Raw genomic sequence first — 23,484 nt, 5'->3', positions numbered from 1 at the left:
TGCAGTGGCGTGATCTCCGCTCACTGCAAGCTCCGCCTCCTGGGTTCACGCCATTCGCCTGCCTCAGCCTCCCAAGTAGCTTGGACTACAGGCGCCCGCCACCTCACCCGGCTAGTGTGTGTGTGTGTGTGTGTGTGTGTGTGTGTGTGTGTGTGTGTTTACGGTGTGTGTGTGTTTGTGTTTTTACGGTGTGTGTGCGTGTTTTTTTTTTTTTTTTTTTTTTTACGGTTTCACCGCGTTAGCCAGGATGGTCTCGATCTCCCGACCCCGTGATCCGCCCGCCTCAGCCTCCCAAAGTGCTAGGATTACAGGCCTGAGCCACCGCGCCTGGCCTGCTAAACCGCTTTCTACTGGCGCTGCCGAGCTGCCTGTTCAAGGCCCGGCCCCCTGAAGCGGACAGCGGCGGCCAGGACGGCGCACCCGGGTTCACCCATGGACCTCGCGGCCTCAAACACGAGGGCGCCCCGGGCCGGCGGCTTCATGCATGCGAAGTCCCGGGTCCCCCCTGCCGCCCCCGACACCCGCCCCTCAGCCCCTACTGGCCCGCGCCCCTCCTGCCCGCTGCCCTTCCGTGGCGCTGGCTTAGGACACCCAACCCGGCCTTTATGAGGCGCTCCCCAGCTCCCGGCTCCCCAACCCCCACCCCTGCCCGTTTTCGGTAGCTTTGGCGCCGCCGCCACAGCCCTGGGCCTAGGCCTGGCACCCCCAGTCGCCCGCGGTCTCCTCGTGGTGGCGCTGGCGTCCCGGCTGGAGCTGCTGGAGGCCAAGCCCAAGAGTGGCGGCCGCTCCTGGCCTGGGAAAGGCACCACCATGTATGCCTGTGAGGCTAGGGCAAGCCCCACAGCAAGAGATCTCACCCGAAGGCACATCCGCGCAGCACACAAGTGACAAGCCGAACCACTGCCACTGGGATGGATGCAGCGGGAAGCTGCTCACTCAGACAAGCTATGGCTCTGCCACCCCAAGCACAGGGGCCACTGGCCATTTCAGGGCCACTGGTGCCACCGCGCCTTCTCGCGCTCCGCCCACCTTGCCCTGTACAGGAAGCGGCACATGCAGCCCAGACGCCCCCGCCCACCTGCGCAAGGCCCCCTCCCAAACTGTGACCGGTATTTATTGCACCCAGAGAAGCGGGCAGGGCACAGTGTGGCTACAGAGGGTCTGAAGACGACGCCACCGCCCCAGCCCCCATCTGTGACTTAAGGCCAGGTGGGAAAAGACCACTATTTGCCTTGACGAGTTCTGTTTCTCAAAATGGTGCAATAATTAAGTGGCATCTTCCCTCCCACCCCACCAGGTCATAAGGCTTGATGTCCTATGAGAAATAAGGGCCTTAACTGGTACTGTCTGTGACATTTTTTATAATATTGTACAAAACTGTGACAAATATTGCATTACTGTATATAGAGCGGCAGGTGGGCATTTTTTGGGCTACTTGCTTCATTTTTATAAGACTTTTGCTGGTTTTATTTTTAAGTTTAAAAAAGTTTTTTTGTTTTGTTTTTTTTTTTTTTGAGACGGAATCTTGTTTTGTCGCCCAGGCTGGAGTGCAGTGGCCAGATCTCAGCTCACTGCAAGCTCCGCCTCCCGGGTTCACGCCATTCTCCTGCCTCAGCCTCCCGAGTAGCTGGGACTACAGGCGCCCGCCACCTCGCCCGGCTAGTTTTTTGTATTTTTTAGTAGAGACGGGGTTTCACCATGTTAGCCAGGATGGTCTCGATCTCCTGACCTCGTGATCCGCCCGTCTCGGCCTCCCAAAGTGCTGGGATTACAGGCTTGAGCCACCGCGCCCGGCAAAAGTTTTTTTTTTTTTAAAAAAGAAAAAAGAAAAATCCTTAATTCTCAAAGACTTTTCAAAATAGAACTCTTAAATAGTAATTGATAGCGCTTTACCTGTTTTCCTGATAAAAAAATTCTAAAAGAATAAAAATAATTTCATCCTGCCTTCATATTATAACCAGAATAGTTGAAATAATATGCTTCAATTGATAGTAAAGTAGCATTTACGTTTTTGGATCAATGAAGCTAAGCCAGCACTAAGAATTCTGTTACTATTCCTCCACTACATTTCAGAGTTATTTCTTCATCCCTATACATACCGTAATAGTGAGTCGGCTAGGTCCATTTAGATTATCAACCCAACCCTAAAAGAAAGAAGATTTCCATTGGTTACACATTTTAGAAAATTGTTGTTATCTTGGAACATCTGCAGTCTAATCTCAATAAATTTCAAACAAGGGCACTGAGACCCCAGCTAATAGAACTATCTAATTCAGTATTATTAAGATCCCAAAGATCAATGGCAAAGCATTGGCTATTTTGTGCACTTTGTCCAATAATTAAAATTTGGCCAGGATTGTTGTTCATAGCAGGAGCCATGAATGGTTTTGCAGCGTTTTGTGACATCTTAAGGGCTACGGTGGACCTTGTCCTTATATCATGATCTGCTAAGCAATTCGCCAACCATACTTCTCCACCTCAGTCCTGATTTTAGCCTCCTTAGGAGAACATTGAAAACATGATTGGTAATAATGTGTGTTGACTTGCTTAAAGATGTTACAGGAAAGATTATGCTTAAGAGTAGTTAGAGGGAAATGTCTTTTTGAGTTTGTTTCCTAAGCCCCAAGCCATTCAGCTGACCTTATTATGTCTCTTTACCTTACAGTATAAAAGTTGAAATGTGTATAATGGGAGACAAGAGATATGGGAGGAGAAGATGAAGGGACTAATATTAATTGAGCCTTTTCAGTAGGGACCCGCCTTTTACTAGAGTCTGAGCACTCCTCTCCTCATACATTGTCTCATTAAACCAACTCTCCAAAGTAGTATCTGTCCTGTTTTATGGAAAGAACAACTCAAAAATGTCGCATTGCCAGTAAGTGGTGGAACTGGAATTTATCTGCCCCCAAAGCTTCACAGACCTGCTTTGAAGAAGACAGTATAATTCAAAGTACTTTCAGAAGGACACAGCAGTATACTGAGGTTAAAAAAAATTACTATTCCCAAACTGAGATCCTTCTGTGAGCTTTGTAACTCTTGTTTACCCTGGCAGTTAGTTGCAATACTATCAAGTTGGCCATCAAGAACATTCTGGTCTGTTTAAGCTATAGTGGGAAAGCCAAGATATAAAAACATCACCCATGGGAATTTTGAGACTAGAGTAGTTAGAAGCTAATTTAAGATCTCCATCCAACTCTAAGATAGTCAGGGTAACTGCCAGAAAGAGCCTCATGATCCCAAAGTGGGATTTTGCCCTAGTATAATGGGTTCATATTTGATTGGCTGCATTTAGCTATAAATCCTGAGGAGAAGAAGAAAGACATCAGAAAATAATTGGGCTAGAAAAACCTTAGTTTGAAAGCAAAACACAGAATCCAGGTAAGTGGGCTTACTGGGAAAGGCTTATGCCACGTTGCTCCCACAATGGAGGGCCTTATGATGGCGATGGTTAGGCTCCTGCTCTCCTGCTGCACCACCATTTCTCCCAAGGCCTTGGTGTAGGTGTAAGTATTGGGCCAATCTCCGATCCGCTTGGGTGTGATCTCGTCAATAACAGCGTTGTCTGTACATAAAAGGTAGTCAGAGTAAAATGAATTCTAGCAACATGTGTTAGACAATAGACCAAAAGGAAAATGTGAGACACAGTCAAACAAAACTTCCACCCTTTAGCCATGGTTCTGGAATTCAGAACAGTCACATGATACCAAGTTTGAGTGCATACCTGCTTAAAGCATACATGAGCTCTTTTCACTGCTAAGCCCAATCTTATCAGTCAAATCCTGTGCCCTCCCATCCAGACAGGTAGGTAGATAGATGGATAGAATCAATAGCAATGCCACTTTATTACTACTACTAGTGTAGGGCTATTAGTACTACTTTATTAGTACTACTTTAGTGCTACTTTTACTTTACCAGTAGTGATTATTCTGTAGTAGTACTAATTTGAGGTAATTACATACAACCTCTTTACTTCCTCTCCAACAAGCTCATAAGTACATTCATTGCACACATTTTTGAGTCCCAGTCATTCTCCCAGTAGTGTGCTGGATGCTGTGTTCAGGGAGTTTGAGCCTCTCATCCAAGGTGTTTCAGTGGCAGCCCTGTTCAGTGTTGTCCCATAGAAACCCAGTGCAGTGATCCTGAAGACTTTAGCTTTACATTTTAAAAATTTCATTCAAGGCAAATCAAATCAAAGTGACTACTTTTGGCAGACTGACGATCTGTTTTACCAATACTATGTAATGCATTTTGAAGGTCTGTTTAGAGCCTGTGATAATAACTTGGTAATTATTTCCAGAGATTTTCAACGAATTCTGAAGTCTGCCAAGTGGGGTGATTATAGCACTCTGAAACAGCTTCAAAATCATGAATATTGAATACTCCTACTTTCAAGATGACATGTATCATGAATAACTGAGTTACCATAGCATCAGCCTAATCTCTCTTAAAAATATGTCAGAACCAGCCGGGCACAGTGGCTCACACCTGTAATCCCAGCACTTTGGGAGGCCACGGCGGGCAGATCATGAGGTCGGGAGATTGAGACCATTCTAGCCAACGTGGTGAAACCCCGTCTCTACTAAAAATACAAAAATTAGCTGGGCATGGTGGTGTGTGCCCATAATCCCAGCTATTCAGGAGGCTGAGGCAGGAGAATCACTTGAACCAGGGAGCAGAGGTTGCAGTGAGCTGAGATTGTGCCACTGCACTCCAGCCTGGTGACAGAGCAAGACTCCATCTCAAAAAAAAAAGTCAGAACCATTTGATTGATAACCCCAAAATCTATTTACAGCTCTCTAAGAGAGCAAAAAAATTAGTCAATTAAATATGTAACATTTATTCTAGCTCAGATCTATGTGGTTAAATTATTAATATAACATAGCTTTTTAAAAATTAAGCTGTTGGAATATGCTAGTGTGATTTTGCTGATGAATGTGGTACATTTATTTCTATTTTATACAACAGAACATAACTATACTATTTCGATTGTAGAAAATCTTCAGTGTTACCACCTTGCTGACATGACAAATTTTTGAACAACTAACATGTTCATGAGGTTAAGACTTATTCAGAATCACAATTCTCAGTATTAATCCTCATTTGATCCTGGGGGAGAACTTGGGCATTGACCATTATGTTTCCATTTTTCTTGCTTTGCTTCTGAGTGTTGAGTGTGTTCTGGATACTCAAATGCCTTTTCATTTAAATTGAATAGAGAAAGATTGAGAGGTTCTAGAATTAAAAACAACTTAAACTACACAGAAATATCAAGGATATTTTAATTATATGGTCACCTAGCGGCTGGGAAAGAGTGTAGGATGCTGCAGACACCTCTCCATCTTCACAATAATCCTACCTCATTCCATTTCTGGGTCAACAGTGGATTGACTGACCTAAGACTATTTTCCCTCAACTGCAAGAATAGAGAGTTTATAAAAACCAGGTCTTGAGGGAATACAGCTTCATTTCAATACAGCTGTAAAGAAAAAATTCCTAGAAAACATCAGAGCCCAACAATGTGCTGGGATTGTATGTCACATGGCTAGTATCGGTTGCTGTCATTAATGTTGGGGTACATGGAAAGGATAATACTTGCAGGAATGGGAGCCTCATAAAGCTTAGTGAGTTTGCTGGTATTAGAAAATGTTGGGGTTTTTTTGTTGTTGTTCTTGTTGTTTGTTGTTTGTTGTTTGTTGTTTGTTGTTGTTGTTGCTGTTTTGAAACGAGGCCTCACTCTTGTCACCCAGGCTGGAGTGCAGTGGTGAAATCTCATCTCACTGCAATCTCCACTTCCCAGGTTCAAGCAATTCTCCTGCCTCAGCCTCCTGAGTAGCTGGGATTACAGGCGCCCACCAGCACACCCGGCTAATTTTTGTACTTTTAGTAGAGACGGGGTTTCACCATGTTGGCCAGGCTAGTCTCGAACTCCTGACCTTAGGTAAGCTGCCCGCCTTGGCCTCCCAAAGTGCTGGGATTACAGGCATGAAAAAATTTTGGTTTCATAGATTTCTAACAATGCACATGGAAGAAATTTTAATATTCTATAGATGGCTTACCTCTGCTACTCTTAGCTACACCTGTATTCCACTGTTTTATCTTATTCTAATTCTACTTGTGAAAATGGCAATAATTATATTCATTGTAAATTTTCAGGCTATTATGAGGGTAAACAGAAATATTCACAACTGCATTTAAGCTCTTTGATAAAACAAAATGAGCCAATAAACCTAAGGCGTTCCCATTTTTAAATAAAACAACCGGAGAGCATCATATGTCTGCATAGGTAATAGTTGGTTTTAAAATGTCATTTCTGGCCACATGTAGTAGCTCAAACCTGTAATCCCAGCAGTTTGAGAGGCCAAGGAAGGAGGATCGCTTGAGTCCAAGAGTTTGAGACCAGCCTGGGCAACATAATAAGACCCAGTCTCTACAAAAAAAGTTTTAAAGATTAGTTGGGCATGGTGGTGTGCACCTGTAGTCCCAGCTACTCAGGAGGCTGAGGCAGGAGGATTGCTTGAGCCTGGGAGTTGAAGGCTGCAGGGAGCTATAATTGCATCACCATACTCCAGCCTGGGTGACAGAGTGAGACCCTGTCTCAAAATGAATGAGTGAATGAATGAATGAATGAATGAATGAAACAAATAAAAATAAAGTATCATTTGTAATACAGCCAAAGAGATCATCTGCTAGCTCATTGAGCCACTTCCAAGGTTCAGACAGGAGATTAGTGTAAACATGCACATGCACTGGTTGGGCAATGCCCTTCTCAGGACTTTCACTCAACTCAGGGTTGCTGCTGTTATTCTCAATTTATTTTAAACACAGTAAATAAGTTAGTATGGATAAAAAACACTATGTAAACCAAAATACATGTCTGAAATTAATCTAAATGTTCTTCAGTACACTCAGGAAGATATTTTGACCCATGGATCTCAAATGCTAAACTTGAATTGCTTCAGAAGAAGCACAAAGTCATTGAAAATTTCAGAAAGCAATATGTGTATATTTACATGTGTACACACATAGACACATACACAGTTTCTTCTAAAGATGACTCTCAATTTTGGTTTCAAACTTATTGAATCAACATGATGATATCATTAATAGTTACATTATTTATGCATTTATGGATTGAAATACCAAGAAGCATACGTACTTCCCCTCCCCCATGTTCCAATTTTCTTATGCAACAAGTTGGCAAGCCTAGACGTTCATCAGGAAATCTGTTAGAGAGTAAGTACTGGACACACTGTCTTATGATAACATTTGCTCTCTTTCTCCAGTCGGGATTATATAATTCACTTGACTGTTGTAGTTATCAAGTTGCATTTGCTTATGTGTCTGTCTCCCCATTGGACAGTGAATCCAGGAGAGTAGGGATTATGATTTTTATCTCTGTGTCTAATCATTTTTCTGCCCCCAGGAGCCAGCTGCCTTATTCAGTAAACGGATGCTCTTCGACACTGTAATCTTGATTGGTCAATTTCTGTACTATATAAGGTTTTGGGAAGCAGAGATGGACAATGATGAGACAGAGTGGATGAACTCAAAAGAAGATGAGGTTGTAGGGAGAATGCAGGAAAGGAAGGAAGGGGGTATCTTTGTAGAGCAGGTAGCAAAATTGGAAGTCAAAGTGTCCAGTGGCAGTGGTGATAAGTGTTGACCAACCTCAGTTTGATGAAGGTGGCGGGAAAGTCAATTTAAACTTTTCACTGGGAAGCAAGGTATTTCTGAGTCTAATGCTTATGGAGAATTGGCCTCTGTATTTCCCTCCAGACTTTTATAAAGCACCCAGCCTGGCCCAAACATAAGCCAGATGCTGAATGGCCTGCCAATGGCCTGCCTATGTGAAAACTATTCAGTTTGATTAAGAAAAATTTCATCATATTCTGGTTTGTATATTAAGCCTGCTAACATCAAAGTACACAGAATTTTCATTTTTATGTCAGCTACTTAGCTGTCATTTTGAAGCGGTGCAATTATTAAATTAAATTAAATCACAGGCTGGGCACAATGGCTCACGCCTGTAATCCCAACACTTTGGCCGAGGTCAGGAGTTGGAGACCAGCCTCGCCAACATGGCGAAATCCTATCTCTACTAAAAATAAAAAATTAGTCAGGCATGGTGGTGGGCACCTGTAATCCCAGCTACTCAGGAGGCTGATGCAGGAGAATCGCTTGAACCCAGGAGGAGGCAGAGGTTGCAGTGAGCTGAGATCATGCATTGCACTCCAGCCTGGGCAACAAGAGCAAGACTCAATCTCAAACAAACAAACAAAAAGCACAAGTGCTAGCATCAGCTTTCACCATTCCCCTAGAAGAGATCAGCTTTTTTGGTGTTAACAACGTGTTCTATAGCACGAAGGCAAGACTACTGTCCACCGTCTGACCTCCTTTCATATCTCCCAGAGGGCTGTGATGAGGGCCACTGCTGCTGGCTGTGGGGGTCTTCATTCCCCTGCCTCTCACCCCTGTACCCTCAGGGCACATGAACCTTTCCTTTTTTACATGGCAGACTAGCTGTGGCTTCTGGTGGCCATGTCGCTTCAGAAGTGTGGTTTTTAGTAGGTACAGATATACTAGGATCTGTCATTCAATTAAAGCTTCTAGGAACTGAAAGACAGCAGGAGATAAAGAGAGCAGGAGAAAGAGGAAGCATGGTTATTAGAAGATAAATGATCTTCATTTCAAATGAAGACTGCTCAGTGAAAAATCTCCTTAAGGCACTATTTCCCAAACTTGCCTGTTCATGAGTGTGAATTACACAGGGACCCTGGGAAAAATCCAGGTCCCTTGGTGCCATTTTAGAACCACTAAATACATCTGCAGAGGTAAGAGTCTGGATAATCTGTGTTTTCAACATGCCCTGGAAATTCCAACAGTCAGGGAAATTAGGGAATCACTAATTTAAAAGAAGTTCGCTCCATCAACTTAAGTCATTAAGATTTGAATATATCAGGATTAGCTCTCAAAAACACATGGCTTCTTGGAGTAAAAATTTCACTAGAATTGAATTTTAAAATTATTAAACCCCCTAATGCTATCCCTCCCCTAGCGCCCCACCCACTGACAGGTTCCAGTGTGTGATGTTCCCCTCCCTGTGCCCATTTGTTCTCATTGTTCAACTCCCACTTACCAGTGAGAACATGTGGTGTTTGGTTTTCTGTTCCTGTGTTAGTTTGCTGAGAATGATGGCTTCCAGCTTCATCCATGTCCTGCAAAGGACATGAACTCATGCTTTTGTATGGCTGCAGAGTATTCCATGGTATATATGTGCCACATTTTCTTTACCCAGTCTATCACTGATGGGGATTTGGGTTGGTTCCAAGTCTTTGCTATTGGGAACAGTGCTGCAATAAACATACGTGCACATGTGTCTTTTAGTAGAATGATTTATAATCCTTTGGGTATATACCCAGTAATGGGATTGCTGGGTCAAATTGTATTTCTGGTTCTAGATCCTTGAGGAATCGCCACACTGTCTTGCACAACGGTTGAACTCATTCACACTCCCACCAACAGCGTGAAAGCGTTCCTATTTCTCCACATCCTAATGTAGCACCGAATGTCGATGACAGGTTGATGGGTGCAGCAAACTACCCTGTCCTGTGTATACCTATGTAACAAACCTGCACATTCTCCACATATGTCCCAGAACTTAAAAGTATAATAATAATAAAAAAGATTGAAAATTTAAAATGCTAATACAAAATTAGGCTTTAATTATTTGCAGAAAACATTGTATTTTCAATGTGAAAAACGAAGGGTTATTGCATGTATTATCAATAAAGTTACATAGTTTCTCATAAAAATAACATTAAAAATGGAAAATTCTAAAAGAAAAATAACTAAATTCCTTTAGGACTATTTAAATATGTATCTGTCAATTTTAACATGAAAATTATCTTACATTTATACATCCCACATTCTAATAAGGACTAATTGACATGAATTATGATCAGTAAAGAAATACGTGTATGCGTGTCTGTATACTTATAGGTATATATCTGTTCCTGTAAAAATATCTCTTTTAGAGTCAGAAAATCTGTTTGGTCCCAGTTCTCACTAAAGATACTTAATAAACTCAATAAACTTTACTCTTAATGAGGTAAGAATGAGAACACAGGCGCCAGCAATGAGCTGGGGTTCCTCTGGCACAGGCTTCAGAGATCCTACCTTTAACATCCTCTTTTCATTCATTTGAGCCTGATAAGAGAGGAGTCTCTTGGGAGAGGAACAAGTATACACCTTGGGATCAGACAGCCCATGGTCAAAGTTGAACTCCACCACTGTTCAGCTGTGTGACTTTAGGCAAGTGACTTTCCCTCTCTGATCCTCATGATCATTTTTGGTAAAAACAGCACAGTGACAGGTCTATGAAGATTGGAGGAGCTGAAATAAAAATGTGTGTCTTAGTTTGAGTTTCCTGGAAGTAGATCCTGAGGCAAAGATTCAAGTATAAAAATTTTATCTGGAGATGACTCTAGGACAGCAATTATGCTGCCAGTTCTTCCTTAGGGTACTAATTGCAGGAAACACTAGTACAGGAGTGGAGAACTGAAACAGGAATGGAATGCAGCAGTTAAAGGGACCTTCATCAAGAAAGTTTCCACTGTGGTCAGTCAGGACTCAGCCCTGCCGGGTACCTCTGAGACACAGCATAGAACATGTGTCTCAGAGTCATCCTACTCAGAGCAAGGGAGTTTGGGTATTTATCCACTCTTACCTACCAGTCACTTCTCAGGGCTTCTTCCAAGGGCATGATTCCTCCAGAATGCCCTGCCTGCACTGCAAGAATGAGACCTGGAGGGTCAACGGCAAGGGCCCTGACAGCACTTCCAGCAATGAGCACAGCCTGGGGTGGAGAATTTCAGTCCCTCAGTGACCCCAACACACACACACACACACACACACACACACACACACACACACACACACACATTCCCTCTCTCTCTCTCTCTATTGCTCTCTCCCCCTCTCTCTCTCTCATGCACACACACATTCTTTCTCTCCCTCTTCTCTCTCACACACATTCTTTCTCTCTCTCTCTCTCTCTCCCTCTGACACACACACACACACACCACACTCCAACACCAACACAGGGTATATGTACATACACACACATGCATACATGACTGTTACCCACTCAGATCCTGGTGAATCCATGGGATAGAAGATAAGGTGGGAATCAGAGGGAAGAGCAAAATTAAGGGGAGTGAAGGTCTTGGGAACAAAATGCAAATGCAGTCAGAAAATCAAGAGGGAAGAGGAGCGGTCTGGACACCAAATGCCTGCTGGTGGTACCTGCTCTACACACACTGTCAGTCATTCCCCAAGCAGCCTCGTAGGGTAGAAGGAATTCCCCTCAACTTACAGATGGCAGAAATGTAGTTCAGAAAAGAAAACTGACTTTACTAACTGATTTTACTGCTCCTGGGCTCTGCTCCTTTTCTTGCTAGGCAATCATAGCAGAACTGACAAAAACATTTTCCCCCTTCACCACCTGGACCAGAGCCAATGAGAGGGGCTGGGGAACAGGCCATGAGGCCCTGCACCCACCATTCAATGTCTTCAGGACTGTGGCCCCTCAGGATTGTTGCACCACATGCTGGCAGCACTCCCGGTGTCTGGGTGTCTTGTGAAGTTGTACAGGATCCAGTAGAGGCCACTGGCTCTGCTGTCATACCCAGAGGCAGCCAGACAGGCTTGTGACTCTTGGCTGCTTCAGCACCAGAGGATGAACAGCACTTATGCACTGAGGCTTTTGGGAGAATGAGAAGAGGGAAAAGAAGGGCAGAATGGAGTGATGTAGGTCCATCCACCACATCCCTGAATGGAAGGACCCCTGTTCCCACAGTAGTCCCACACCGAGACCACCACCGGCATTCATGAATATGCCAGCCTCCATTTCTATGTCCTCGTCTGACAACTCCTTCCCATTTTCATCCTGGAGGCAAGACTCTGAACGTACTAGCTCTGAGGGCACCTGAGTGTAACCTGAGACAGTGCCTGAAGACCTTTCATCCAAGCAGGATCCCTCCCTTGCTATCTCCAGGCCTGCCCCACAAGCTCCCTCCCTGGTCTCCTGGCTCTTGTTCATTCCTAGGCAGCCTTCTACAGTCATCTCTAAGATGAATCTGACTGTCACACCTTTATCCAGCATCTTCCATGGCTCCCCAGAGCCTTCCAGATGAAGTGCAAGTTCTTTCATCAGATGCTTGATCCCAAGCTCCATTCTACCTCCTGAATTAAGATCCCGGAGAAGCCCGCCTCTCTCAGCACAAGTGCCTCAATGAAGTCAGAAGCCTTGAACGTGGCCTTGGCCTTGAGGAAGTCATCAACACCCTGGCTAGTGAGGGTGCAGTACTGCTCCAGGATGATGGTGTCTGAAGTTGTGCACCAAGTCAGAGGCCCTGCAGAAGCATTGCTCCTCAGGAATGAGGTAGTACAGGAAGTCCGTGCACAGGCAGATCTGCTGCTGCCGTTACACTATGAGGGCACTGAGCTCCAAGATGGCGGCAACGTATTCACTGGCATTTCTGCAGGGTGAGGCTGGGGAGAGGAAGCAGCTCCACAACACATATGAAACCCTGGAAGCCCTTCCCAGCCAAAATCTCTGGACCACACTACTTCCAGAAACGGCTGCCCTCTGAGCACACTTGTCTCTCTGTCTTCCACTCCGAGTTCCCTCCTGGCCCCACATGCCCCAGTCTGGACCAGGACTTTGAACCCAGCAGGTGTTCAGTCCATGGTGTTGACTGCTCCCTGGGCCAGAAGAGCCCTTGGTGGCTCTGTGACTCCTCCTGTGGGACCACTGCCTCTGCCTCAGGACCTCCCGATTCCCATGGGAAGAACCCAAGGCTGTGGATTGCCCCACCTGCCCAGGGATCCTCCAACCCCATAGGCCTTACTCGATGCCTTAGCCCTCCCAGAACATGACATGCTTCTCAGAAGGTGACTTATTTCCAATGCCATCTGTGGATGTTTCCTGGGGACCTCTCGCTGTTCTCCTTTAAAATCTGTAGGTCAGGGCCAAGAGGAGAAACCAGCCCAACCTCAGAATAAACAAAAGGCCCACTGCCACAAATGGCAACCGCCAAACAGTCAGCAGTGCTTCTGGAAGGAAGGAGGCTTCATTCTGCACAAAACTCCTCGTTTGGCTTCTTTCTGTATCCGGGGAGGGGTAGGTACCAAGCCCAGCTTACCTGTGGTGTCTGTGCCTAGGATGTACAATGGGCCCCTGTTCCCACTGCAGGGTTGATGTTTCCTCCAGCTGGAGATCTGGGCTCCTGACACCGCCTGGCCTGTTTGTCCTGCACTGGATGAGCGTGGAAAGGCTGTACCTGGTATTTCCCTAGGCCCTTGGTTTCCACCATCTAGACATCCAGCAGGAGTGGCCATGCCCTGCCCCACACCTGAAAGGGAACTCCCTCACAGAGCAGCCGAGACATCTACAGAGGGAAGAGTGCTCGGTGAGACAGGCCACAGAGGTCCCCGGGGAGAGAGCTCGGTGAGACAGGCCACAAGGGTCCCCGGGGAGAGAGCTCAGTGAGACAGGACACAGGGGTCCCAGGGAGGATCGGGGGTGGAGGATTCTGGAGGTTTCCAGCCTTGGGCTCTGTGGTTCCTCAAAGAGGTTAGGTCCACCTAGTACCAGGCCTCCCCTCCCATGATTCAAAGAACGGATGAGTGTTCAATGTCAGGAACTCTGATCTGGACCTGTTTTTTCATTTACGTCACCAAGAGACAAGCCCTAGCCCCTCAGCTAAGGATGGTCCAAGCTCTGGGATGAAATTCTCCTCCAGCAATGTGATGCTTACAGGGACAGGTAGAAAAGCTGGTGACCAGGCCTGCTGTCCTCTGGGTAAGGACAGTGTGCCACCCACCCTCTGAGAGTCAGCTGGTGCCAGGCCACAGCACTGGGCGCCTGTACCCCTGGCTCTGCAGACACTAGTCATGGAGGTCCCTCCCTTTCCGCATTACCTTCTTGCTGCTCCTAGATTTCTTCTAGTCAGTAAGCACTTTGAGTCATTTTTCTGTGCATCTGATTTTACATGTTTGCTCTCAGATGACACGCGATAAAGTATGCTGAGCTGCCTGGATTCCTGGAGGAGACCTTGGATGCTGAGTCTTGGGCTCCAGGGCCCTGATGGCCCTGAATCAGAAGGAGCCAGGGAAGGACAAATATTGGGGCCGAACCCCTATGACCCAATGGCCATTGGTTGCCTGGCCTTATAGTCCCAAGACACCCTGTCCTCAGGTCAGAGACACCATGGGCTTTGGTCAGGTCCCAGCCTCCCAGTAGTGTCCTGGCACTAGCAGGTGCTTACCCCTGAGCCACAACCACAGTTCTGGGTTTGGGGTTTGGTAAAACCACCTCAAGGACAGAGTCCTGGGGTCAGATTTGGCAGGAACCATGGTGCCTCCCAGAGATGGTGTGCCACTCCCACTTGCCATGAAATGTGCACACAGGCTGTCCCCCTGTCCATCCCATCCTGCTGGACAGGATGGAGGAACTCAGGGAACAGGCAAGGTGGGCAGCTGGGGTGCAGGAAGAGGCAAGAACATGCTGGGAGGTCAGACCCTGTGAGGGCTGTGGAGGCATCAGGTGGAGTGGGCTTCAGGTGCACCTTCAGTGCACTGGGCATGTCTCAGGCCAGGCTCCCCCGACCCTGGATGTGTGATGTGGCCACTCCCTGGGGGACTGCTGTCAGGACAGAAATAAGGAGATTAATCATTTGTGAAGGATCCACCTGCCACCATCATTTTTCACCCCTCACCCCCAACATAATCGCCCCATTCTCCCTATCTCCCACCTTCCAACCCCCACTCTCCACCATGATTAAATCATCTTCCACCAGGCCCCACCTTTAACATTCCCCATTACAATTCCACATGAGTTTTGGTAGGGACACAAAGCTAAATTTTATTATTCTGTCCTTGGCCCAAATCTCATGTCCTTCTCACATTGCCAACGACAATGATACCTTCCCTACAATCCCCCAAAGTCTTACATCATTTCATCATTTATACAAATGTTCAAAGCTTAAAGTCTCATCCAACACAAGGCTGCAGACCCTTAGACTCATGAACCTCTGAAATATAAAGCAAGTTAACTACTTCCAAGGTACAATGCTTATACAGGCAATAGGTAAGCATTCCCAGCCAAAAGGAGTAATTTTGCCAGTAAGAACAAAACACAGAAAGGACTTACAGGCCCCATGAAACTCCAAACCCGGAAGGCCAGTCATTCAATCCTACAACTCCAAAATTACCCTTTTTGAAACCTTGTCCCACATCCAGGGCACACGGATGTAAGGGCTGGGCTCCCAAGGCCTTGGGCAGCTCTGCACCTGTGGCTTTGCAGGGTTTATGCCCCAGGGCTGCCTTCATGGGCTGGGCTGGTGTTGAGTGCGTGTAGCTTTTCCCCACTGACAGTACAAGCTGTTGTGGGGTCTATGAATCTGGGGTCTGCATGATGGTGGCCTCCAGTGTGGGGGCTCCAACTCCGTATTTTCCTTCTGCACTTCCCTGGTAGAGGTTTCTTATGAGGTGCTGCCTTTTTGGAAGGCTTTTGCCTGGACACCCACACATTTCCATGCATCCTCCAAAATCTATACAGAGGCTCCCAAGCCTCTAGTCTCATGCTCCATCCAACCAGTGGCTTAACACTATGAGGAAGTTCATGACAACTCACTATCACGAGGTCAGCATCAAGAAGATGGTGCTTAATCACTGGTGAAGGATCCACCCCCCAACCCACCTCCACCCCCTACTGTTTCCAGGCAGAAGCCTGAGGCAGAGGCAGAGCCTCTTGGAAAACCTGTACCATGCCAGTGCAGAAGAAAAACATGGGCTTGGAACCCCTATGCAGGAAGCCACCATCCTCCAAACCCCAGGTTCATAGCCCCACCAACAGCTCGCTCCTTCAGTATGGAAAAGCTACTGGCACTCAACATCAGCCCAGCCCATGAGAGCAGCCGTGGGGCTACACCCTGCAAAGCCACAGGTGCACTGTCCTAGTAGAGGTTTTCCACCAGCCTCTGCCTCTGCAGCAGGCTACTCCTCCTTCCTACTACCCCCACCCTCCCACCACACTACAGCCAGCTTACTCCTCACCACCCTACCCACCCCTTTTCCCTCCAACCCCACCCCCCTCCCATCCATGATAAAATCACCTCCCACCAGGCTCCACCTCCAACATTCGGGATTGCAATTCCACATGAGTTTTTCTAGGGAAATATAGCCAAACCATATTATTCTGCCCTTGACCCCCTCCCGCTGAATCTCATGTCACTCTCACGGAGTAAAATACAGTCATGCCTCTTCAAATGTTTCCAAAAGCCTTAACTCATTCCAGCATTAACTCAAATGTAAAAAGTTCAAAGTCTTATCTAATACAAGGTTACAGTCTCTTCTGCCTATGAGTCCCTGAATTTCAAATGGAGTTCTTTTAAGGTACAATGATGGTACAGACATTGTGTAAGCTTTCTCAATCCAAAGGGAAGAAATTTCCCAGAAAAATAATACAAATGGGACCACAGGCCCAATGCACATCCAAAACCCAGCAGGCCAGTATTCATTGAATCTCAAAGCCCCTAAATCATGAAGCAAACTATCAGAAGGACAGCATTAAAAAGATGGTGTTTAACCATTTGTGAAGGATCTGCCTCCCACCCCTGCCTTTCCCCCGAACCCCACCACAATCCCTGCAATGCTCCTCACTACCCCCACCTTCCAACCTCCACTGTCCACCATGATTGAATCACCATCCACCAGTCCCCACATTTAACTTTTCCCGTTACAATTGCACAGGAGTTTTGGTAGGGACACAGAGCCAAATCATATTATTCTGTCCCCGGTCTCCCAAATCTCCTATCTTTCTCACACTGCAAAATACAATGATGCCTTCCCTACAGTCCCCCAAATCTTAAATAATTCCAGCATTTACTCAAATGTCCAAACCCCAAAGTCTCATCTGAGACAAGGCTACAGTCCTTTCTGCCCCTGAGTTTCTGAATTATAAAGCAAGTTAACTACTTCCAAGGTACAATGATTGTACAGCCAACGGGTAAACATTCCAGGCAACAGAAAAAAGAAATTGCCAGAAAGAAAAACAAAACACAGATGGGACTCACAGGATACATGAACATCCATTACCCAGGAGGCCAGTCACTCAATCCAACAGCTCCAAAATCATCCTTTTTGAATCTTTGTCCCACATCCGGGGCACAGGGGCATGGGGGCTGGGCTCCCAAGGCCTTGGGCAGATCTGCGCCTGTGGCTTTGCAGCGTTCAGCACCCAAGGCTGCCTCTCATGGACAGGGCTGATGTTGAGTGCCTGTGGCTTTTCCACACTCAGGGTGCAAGCTGTCGGTGGGTCTATGAATCTGGGGTTTGGAGAATGCAGCCTCCCTGTGTGGGGGCTTCAACCCTCTATGTCCCTTCTTTGCTGCCCTAGTAGAGGTTTTCCATGAGGCTCTGGCTCTTGGAAAGGCTCCTGCCTGCACACCCAGGTTTTTCTGTACATCCTCTGGAGTCTAGACGGAGGCTCCCGAGCCTCTGGTCTCTTGCTCTGTGCACCTAATGGCTTAACACTATGTGGAAGCCATCAAGGCTTGGAGCCACCTCTGAAGCAGTGACCCAAGCTCTATCTGTGCATCCTTCAGTCATGGCTGGAGCTCGAGCTGCAGGGATTAAGGCAGCAGTGTCCTGAGGATGCACACAGAAGCGGGGCCATGCAGCTGGCCCAGGAAACCATTCATCTCTGCTAGGCCCCAGGACCTGTGACAGCAAGGGCCACTGCAAAGGTCTCTGAAATGCCTTCAAGGCCTTTTACCCTTTGTCTTGGCTGCTTGCACTAAGCTCCTTTTTATGCAAATACCCTGAGCCTTCTTGAATTTTCCCCATTAGCTATTTTCTATTTTATTAGCTATTAGCTGTTAGCTATCCTATTTTCAAAAAGAAAATAGGATTTCTTTTTGACCACTTGGCCAGGATGCAAATGTTCCAAACTTTTGAGCTCTGCTTCTCGTTTAAATAGAAGTTCCAACTTAAGGTCATTCCTTAGGCTCACACATAATACAGGCTGCTCATCGCAGACAGGACACCTCTTGAGCTATGCTGCCTAGATGTTAATTCCACAAGATACATCCTAAATCATCACCCCCAAGTTCATAGTTTCACAGATCTCCAGGGCAGGGTCACTGTGCAGCCACGTTCTCTGTTAGGCCAATCAAATGGAACCTTGGCTCTTGTTCACAGGAAATTCCTCATTTTCATCTGAGACCTTTTAAGTCTGGCCTTCACTGTCCATCCTTCTGCCAGCCTTCTCATCACAAGCATTTCACAATTCTCTACAGTGCTCCAAACTTTTCCTCACCTTGCTGTCTTCTAAGCTCTCCCAACTCTCCCGACCTTTGTCTTTTATCCACTTCTGAACCTGCTTCTACACTGTCAGCTATGTTTGTCACAGCCTGGCAATGTGGTAAAAGAAAAGTCCAATTTCAGGGAAAAAATTCACGCAGGCTTCAGATATTTGCATGAAAAGAAGCTGAGCACTGATTGCCAAGACAATGGGGAAAAGGCCTTGAAGGCATTTCATGGCTTGAGTTCACAGTACTGTCTGTATGACCATAAAGAAAGTTTAATTGGCTCACGGTTCTGCAGGCTGCAAAGGAAACACAGTGGCTTCTGCTTCCGGGAGGACTCAGGTGCCTCCTGATCACACCAGAAGGCCAAGGGGCAAGGAGATGTTTCACGTGGCAGGAGAAGGAGCAGACTCAGAGGAAGAAGGTGCCACACCCTGCTATAAAACCAGATCTCATGAGAACTCACTATCACGAGGTCAGCATCAAGAAGACAGTGCTTAACCACTGGTGAGGCTTCCATCCTGGAAAACCACTTCCCACTGTTTCCAGGAAGAAGCATGCTGCAGAGGCAGAGCCTCTCGGGAAACCTCTGCTCAGGCACTGCAGAAGGAAAATACAGGCTTGCAGGCCCCACAGAGGTCCACCACCCTCCGGACCCCAGGCCCACCCTAGCAGAAGTGGCTGGTTGCTCCTTGAGCCAAAATGGCTTTGCCTGCAATGCACAGGCCCCAGCCACCGACACACTGCTCCGAGTGAGCTTGTCCTGCCTTGTACCAAATTCTAAGTCAGTCCAGGGCCACAAAAGGCCGAGGCCCATGGGTGGTAATCCTGCCTGCTTTCTGCACTTGAACATAAAGTCCTCCTGAAGACGGCCTGTGGTCTGCCTTTTGGCAACCAACAAGACCTCAGTGCCATAGGAGCCCTGAGGCCGCAGTGCCATAGGAGCCCTGAGGCATGGACCGGAGCACGAAAGGCAGCACACACCCTGCTCCTGAGCCTGCTGCTCGTTTCCTCTATATGGTTCCATTTGAAGCACGGTTGTTGCACTGAGGCTTGTGCATGCCAGGCAAGGCCAAGCTGGCTCAAAGAGCAACCAGCCACCTCTGCAAGGGTGTGCCAGGAGCAGGTGGACCAGCCACCAACCTCACTCGCTGATGGACATGGTACATCAGTTCTTCCACCCTAAAGGTAGGGCCGAGAGGCAGACCTCAGGCCATCTTGAGGAGGACTTTATGTTCAAGTGCAGAAAGCAGGCAGGATTACCACCCAGTGGACTCGGCCTTCTGTAGCCTACAGTGCCACACGAACCCTGAGGCATGGACTGGTGCCATCTCCTTTATACAAAAATTAACTTAAGATGGATTAAACAGTTCAACATGCAATCTGCTTTTCCTCAGGTCTCTGTTCCATCAGACATTAGGTGGCAGCCACTCAGGTTGTGGGAACCAGGCCATTCCTGCGTCCTTGAGTAGCTGAGGCTGCTGGATGGTGCACCTGCTCCAGGTGCACGCTTGCAGAGGTGGCTGGTTGCTCTTTGAGCCAGCTTGGCCTTGCCTGACATGCACAGTCCCCACCTACTTACATGCTATTCTGAATTAGCTTGTCCCAAAGTCTGAGTCTGGCCAGGACCACAGAACAGAAGGCTGAGTCCCTGGGTGGTAATCCCACCTGCTTTCTGCACTTGAACATAAAGCCCTCCTCAAGACGGTCTGTGGTCCACCTCTTGGCAACCAACAAGCACGCATTACTATACAAGGCCTGAGGCACTGACTGGAGCCCCAAAGGCAGCGCATACCCTGCTCCTCAGCCTGCTGCTTGTTTCCTCTATATGGTTCCATTTGTAGCAAGGTAGTTGCACTGAGGCTTGTGAGTGTCAGGCAAGGCCAAGCAAGCTCAAAGAGCAACCAGCCACCTCTGCAAGGGTCTGTCAGAAGCACGTGGAACAGCCACCAACCTCACTCGCTGATGGACATGGTACATCAGTTCTTCCACCCTAAAACTAGGGCCGAAAGGCAGACCACAGGCCATTTTGAGGAGGACTTTATGTTCAAGTGCAGAAAGCAGGCAGGATTACCAACCAGTGGACTCGGCCTTCTGTGGCCTACAGTGCCACACGAGCCCGGAGGCATGGACTGGTGCCATCTCCTTTACACAAAAATTAACTTAAGATGGAATAAACGGTTCAACATGCAATCTGCTTTTCCTCAGGCCTCTGCTCCAACAGCCATTAGGTGGCAGACACTCAGGTTGTGAGAACCTGGCCATCCCTGCTTCCTTGTGTAGCTGAGGTTGCTGGATGGTGCACCTGCTCCAGGTGCTCCCTTGAAGAGGTGACTGGTTGCTCTTAGAGCCAGCTTGGCCTTGCCTGACATGCACAGGCCCCAGCTACTTACATGCGGCTACAAATCAGCTTTTCCCAGAGTCTAAGTCTGGCCAGGGCCACAGAAGGCCGAGCCGCTGGGTGGTAATCCTGCCTGCTTTATGCACTTGAACATAAAGTCCAACTAAAGACGGCCTGTGGTCTGCCTCTTGGCAACAAAGAAGCCTGCACTTCCATAGGAGTCTCGAGACATTGACTGGAAACCCAAAGGCAGCACATACCCTGCTCCACAGCCTGCTGCTCATTTCCTCTATATGGTTCCATTTGTAGCACGGTTGTTGCACTGAGGCTTGTGCATGTCAGGCAAGGCCAAGCAAGCTCAAAGAGCAACCAGCCACCTCTGCAAGGGTGTGCCAAGAGCAGGTGGACCAGCCACCAAACTCACTCGCTGATGAACATGGAACATCAGTTCTTCCACCCTAAAGGTAGGGCCGAGAGGCAGACCACAGGTCATCTTGAGGAGGACTTTATGTTCAAGTGCAGAAAGCAGGCAGAATTACCACCCAGTGGACGTGGCCTTCTGTGGCCTACAGTGCCATACGAGCCCTGAAGCATGGATTGGTGCCATCTCCTTTATACAAAAATTAACTTAAGATGGATTAAACAGTTCAACGTGCCATCTGCGTTTCCTCTGGCCTCTTCTCCAACAGTCATTAGGAGAAGCCACTCAGCCTGTGGGAACCTGGCCATCACTGCTTCCTTGAGTAGCTGAGGTTGCTGGATGGTGCACCTGCTCCAGATGCACCCTTGCAGAGGTGGCTGATTGCTCTTTGAGCCAGCTTGGCCTTGCCTGGCATGCACAGGCCCCAGCTACTTACATGCTACTACGAATTAGCTTGTCCCAAAGTACGAGTCTGGCCAGGATCACAGAAGGCCGAGTCCCATGGGTGGAAATTCTGCCTGCTTTCTGCACTTGAACATGAAGTCCTCCTCAAGACGGCCTGTGCTCTGCCTCTTGGCAACCAACAAGCCTGCAGTTCCATAGGAGCCCTGAGACATGGACTGGAACCCCAAAGGCGGCACTCAGCCTGCTCCTGAGCCTGCTGCACGTTTCCTCTATATGGTTCCATTTGTAGCACGGTTGTTGCACTGAGGCTTGTGCATGCCAGGCAAGGCCAAGCTGGCTCAAAGAGCAACCAGCCACCTCTGCAAGGGTGTGCCAGGAACCAGTGGAAGAGTGACCAACATCACTCGCTACTAGTCAGGGTACGTTAGATTTTCTACCCTAGAGGTAGGGTCAAAATATCATCTGCTTTTCCTCAGGCCTCTGCTCCATCAGTCGTTAGGTGGCAGCCAATCAGGTTGTGGGAACCTGGCCATTCCTGCATCCTTGAGTAGCTGAGGTTGCTGGATGGTGCACCTGCTGCAGGTGCACCCTTGCAGAGGTGGCTGGTTGCTCTTTGAGCCAGCTTGGCCTTGCCTGGCATGCACAGGTCACAGCTACTTACACGCTGCTCCAAATCAGCTTTTCCAGAGTCTAAGTCTGGCAAGGGCCACAGAAGGCCGAGTCCCCTGGGTGGTAATCCCGCCCGCTTTCTGCACTTGAACATAAAGTCCTCCTCAAGAAGGCCTGTGCTCTGCCTCTTGACAACCAACAAGCCTGCAGTTCCATAGGAGCCCTGAGACATGGACTGGAACTCCAAAGGCAGCACACACCCTGCTCCTGAGCCTGCTGCTCGTTTCCTCTATATGGTTCCATTTGAAGCACGGTTGTTGCACTGAGGCTTGTGCATGCCAGGCAAGGCCAAGCTGGCTCAAAGAGCAACCAGCCACCTCTGCAAGGGTGTGTCAGGAGCAGGTGGAACAGATGCCAACCTCATTTGCTGCCGTTCAGGGTACCTCAGTTTTTCTACCGTAGAGGTAGGGTCCTAGTGCCATCTGCTTTTCCTTAGGTCTCACCTCCATCAGCCGTCAGGTGGCAGCCACTCAGGCTGTGGGAACCTGGCCATCCCGGCTTCCTTGAGTCGCTGAGGTTGCTGGCTGCTCCACCTGCTCCAGGTACACTCTTCCAGAGGTCGCTGGTTGCTCTTTGAGCCAGCTTGGCCTTGCCTGGCATGCACAGGCTCCAGCTACCTACACGCTGCTCAGTCAGCTCGCCCTGCCTTGGCCCAAATTCTACGTCTGGCCAGGGCCACAGAAGGCCGAGTCCCCTGGGTGGTAATACTGCCTGCTTCCTACGCTTGAATATGAAGTGCTCCTCAAGATGGCCTGTGGTCCGCCTCTTGGCAACCAACAAGCACGCATTGCCATTCGAGGCCTGAGGCACTGACTGGAGCCCCAAAGGCAGCACACAGTCTGCTCCTGAGCCTGCTGCTCATTTCCTTTACGTGGCTCCATGTGCAGCACGTTTGTTGCACTGAGGCTTCCGCATGCCGGGCAAGGCCAAGTTGGCTCAAAGAGCAACCAGCCACCGCTGCACGGGTGTGCCAGGAGCAGGTGGACCAGCCACCAACCTCACTCGCTGATGGACATGGTGCATCAGTTGTTCTACCCTAAAGGTAGGGCCGAGAGGCAGACCACGGGCCGTCTTGAGGAGGACTTTATGTTCAAGGCAGAAAGCAGGCAGGATTACCACCCAGTGGACTCGGCCTTCTGTGGCCTACAGTGCCATATGAGCCCTGAGGCATGGACTGGTGCCATCTCCTTTATACAAAAATTAAAGATGGATTAAACAGTTCAACATGCCGTCTGTGTTTCCTCAGCCCTCTGTTCCATCAGTCATTAGGTGGAGGC

At 48.0% G+C, this 23,484-nt stretch overlaps 1 protein-coding gene and 1 long non-coding RNA gene across 2 annotated transcripts; both read right to left on the bottom strand.

The window, feature by feature from the left end:
* Nucleotides 1-1,890: 1,890 nt before the first annotated feature.
* On the bottom strand, nucleotides 1,891-9,334 carry LOC144331004 (fatty acyl-CoA reductase 2-like). Its single transcript, XM_077945540.1, has 3 exons — nucleotides 9,137-9,334; nucleotides 3,393-3,562; nucleotides 1,891-2,144 (listed from the first exon to the last, which is right to left on the bottom strand). The coding sequence occupies exons 1-3, from the start codon at nucleotides 9,234-9,236 to the stop codon at nucleotides 2,076-2,078; spliced, it is 339 nt and encodes a 112-aa protein (XP_077801666.1). The 5' UTR covers nucleotides 9,237-9,334; the 3' UTR covers nucleotides 1,891-2,075.
* A 1,382-nt stretch (nucleotides 9,335-10,716) lies between these two features.
* On the bottom strand, nucleotides 10,717-12,995 carry LOC114669925 (uncharacterized). Its single transcript, XR_003719241.2, has 3 exons — nucleotides 12,151-12,995; nucleotides 11,560-11,761; nucleotides 10,717-10,855 (listed from the first exon to the last, which is right to left on the bottom strand). It is a non-coding gene; the product is annotated as an uncharacterized LOC114669925 (long non-coding RNA).
* Between the last annotated feature and the right edge of the window lie 10,489 nt (nucleotides 12,996-23,484).

The sequence above is a fragment of the Macaca mulatta genome, chromosome 9 (assembly GCF_049350105.2).
Source record: "Macaca mulatta isolate MMU2019108-1 chromosome 9, T2T-MMU8v2.0, whole genome shotgun sequence".
Classification (NCBI taxonomy): domain Eukaryota; kingdom Metazoa; phylum Chordata; class Mammalia; order Primates; family Cercopithecidae; genus Macaca; species Macaca mulatta.
This window is presented reverse-complemented; position numbering and strand designations above follow the sequence as displayed.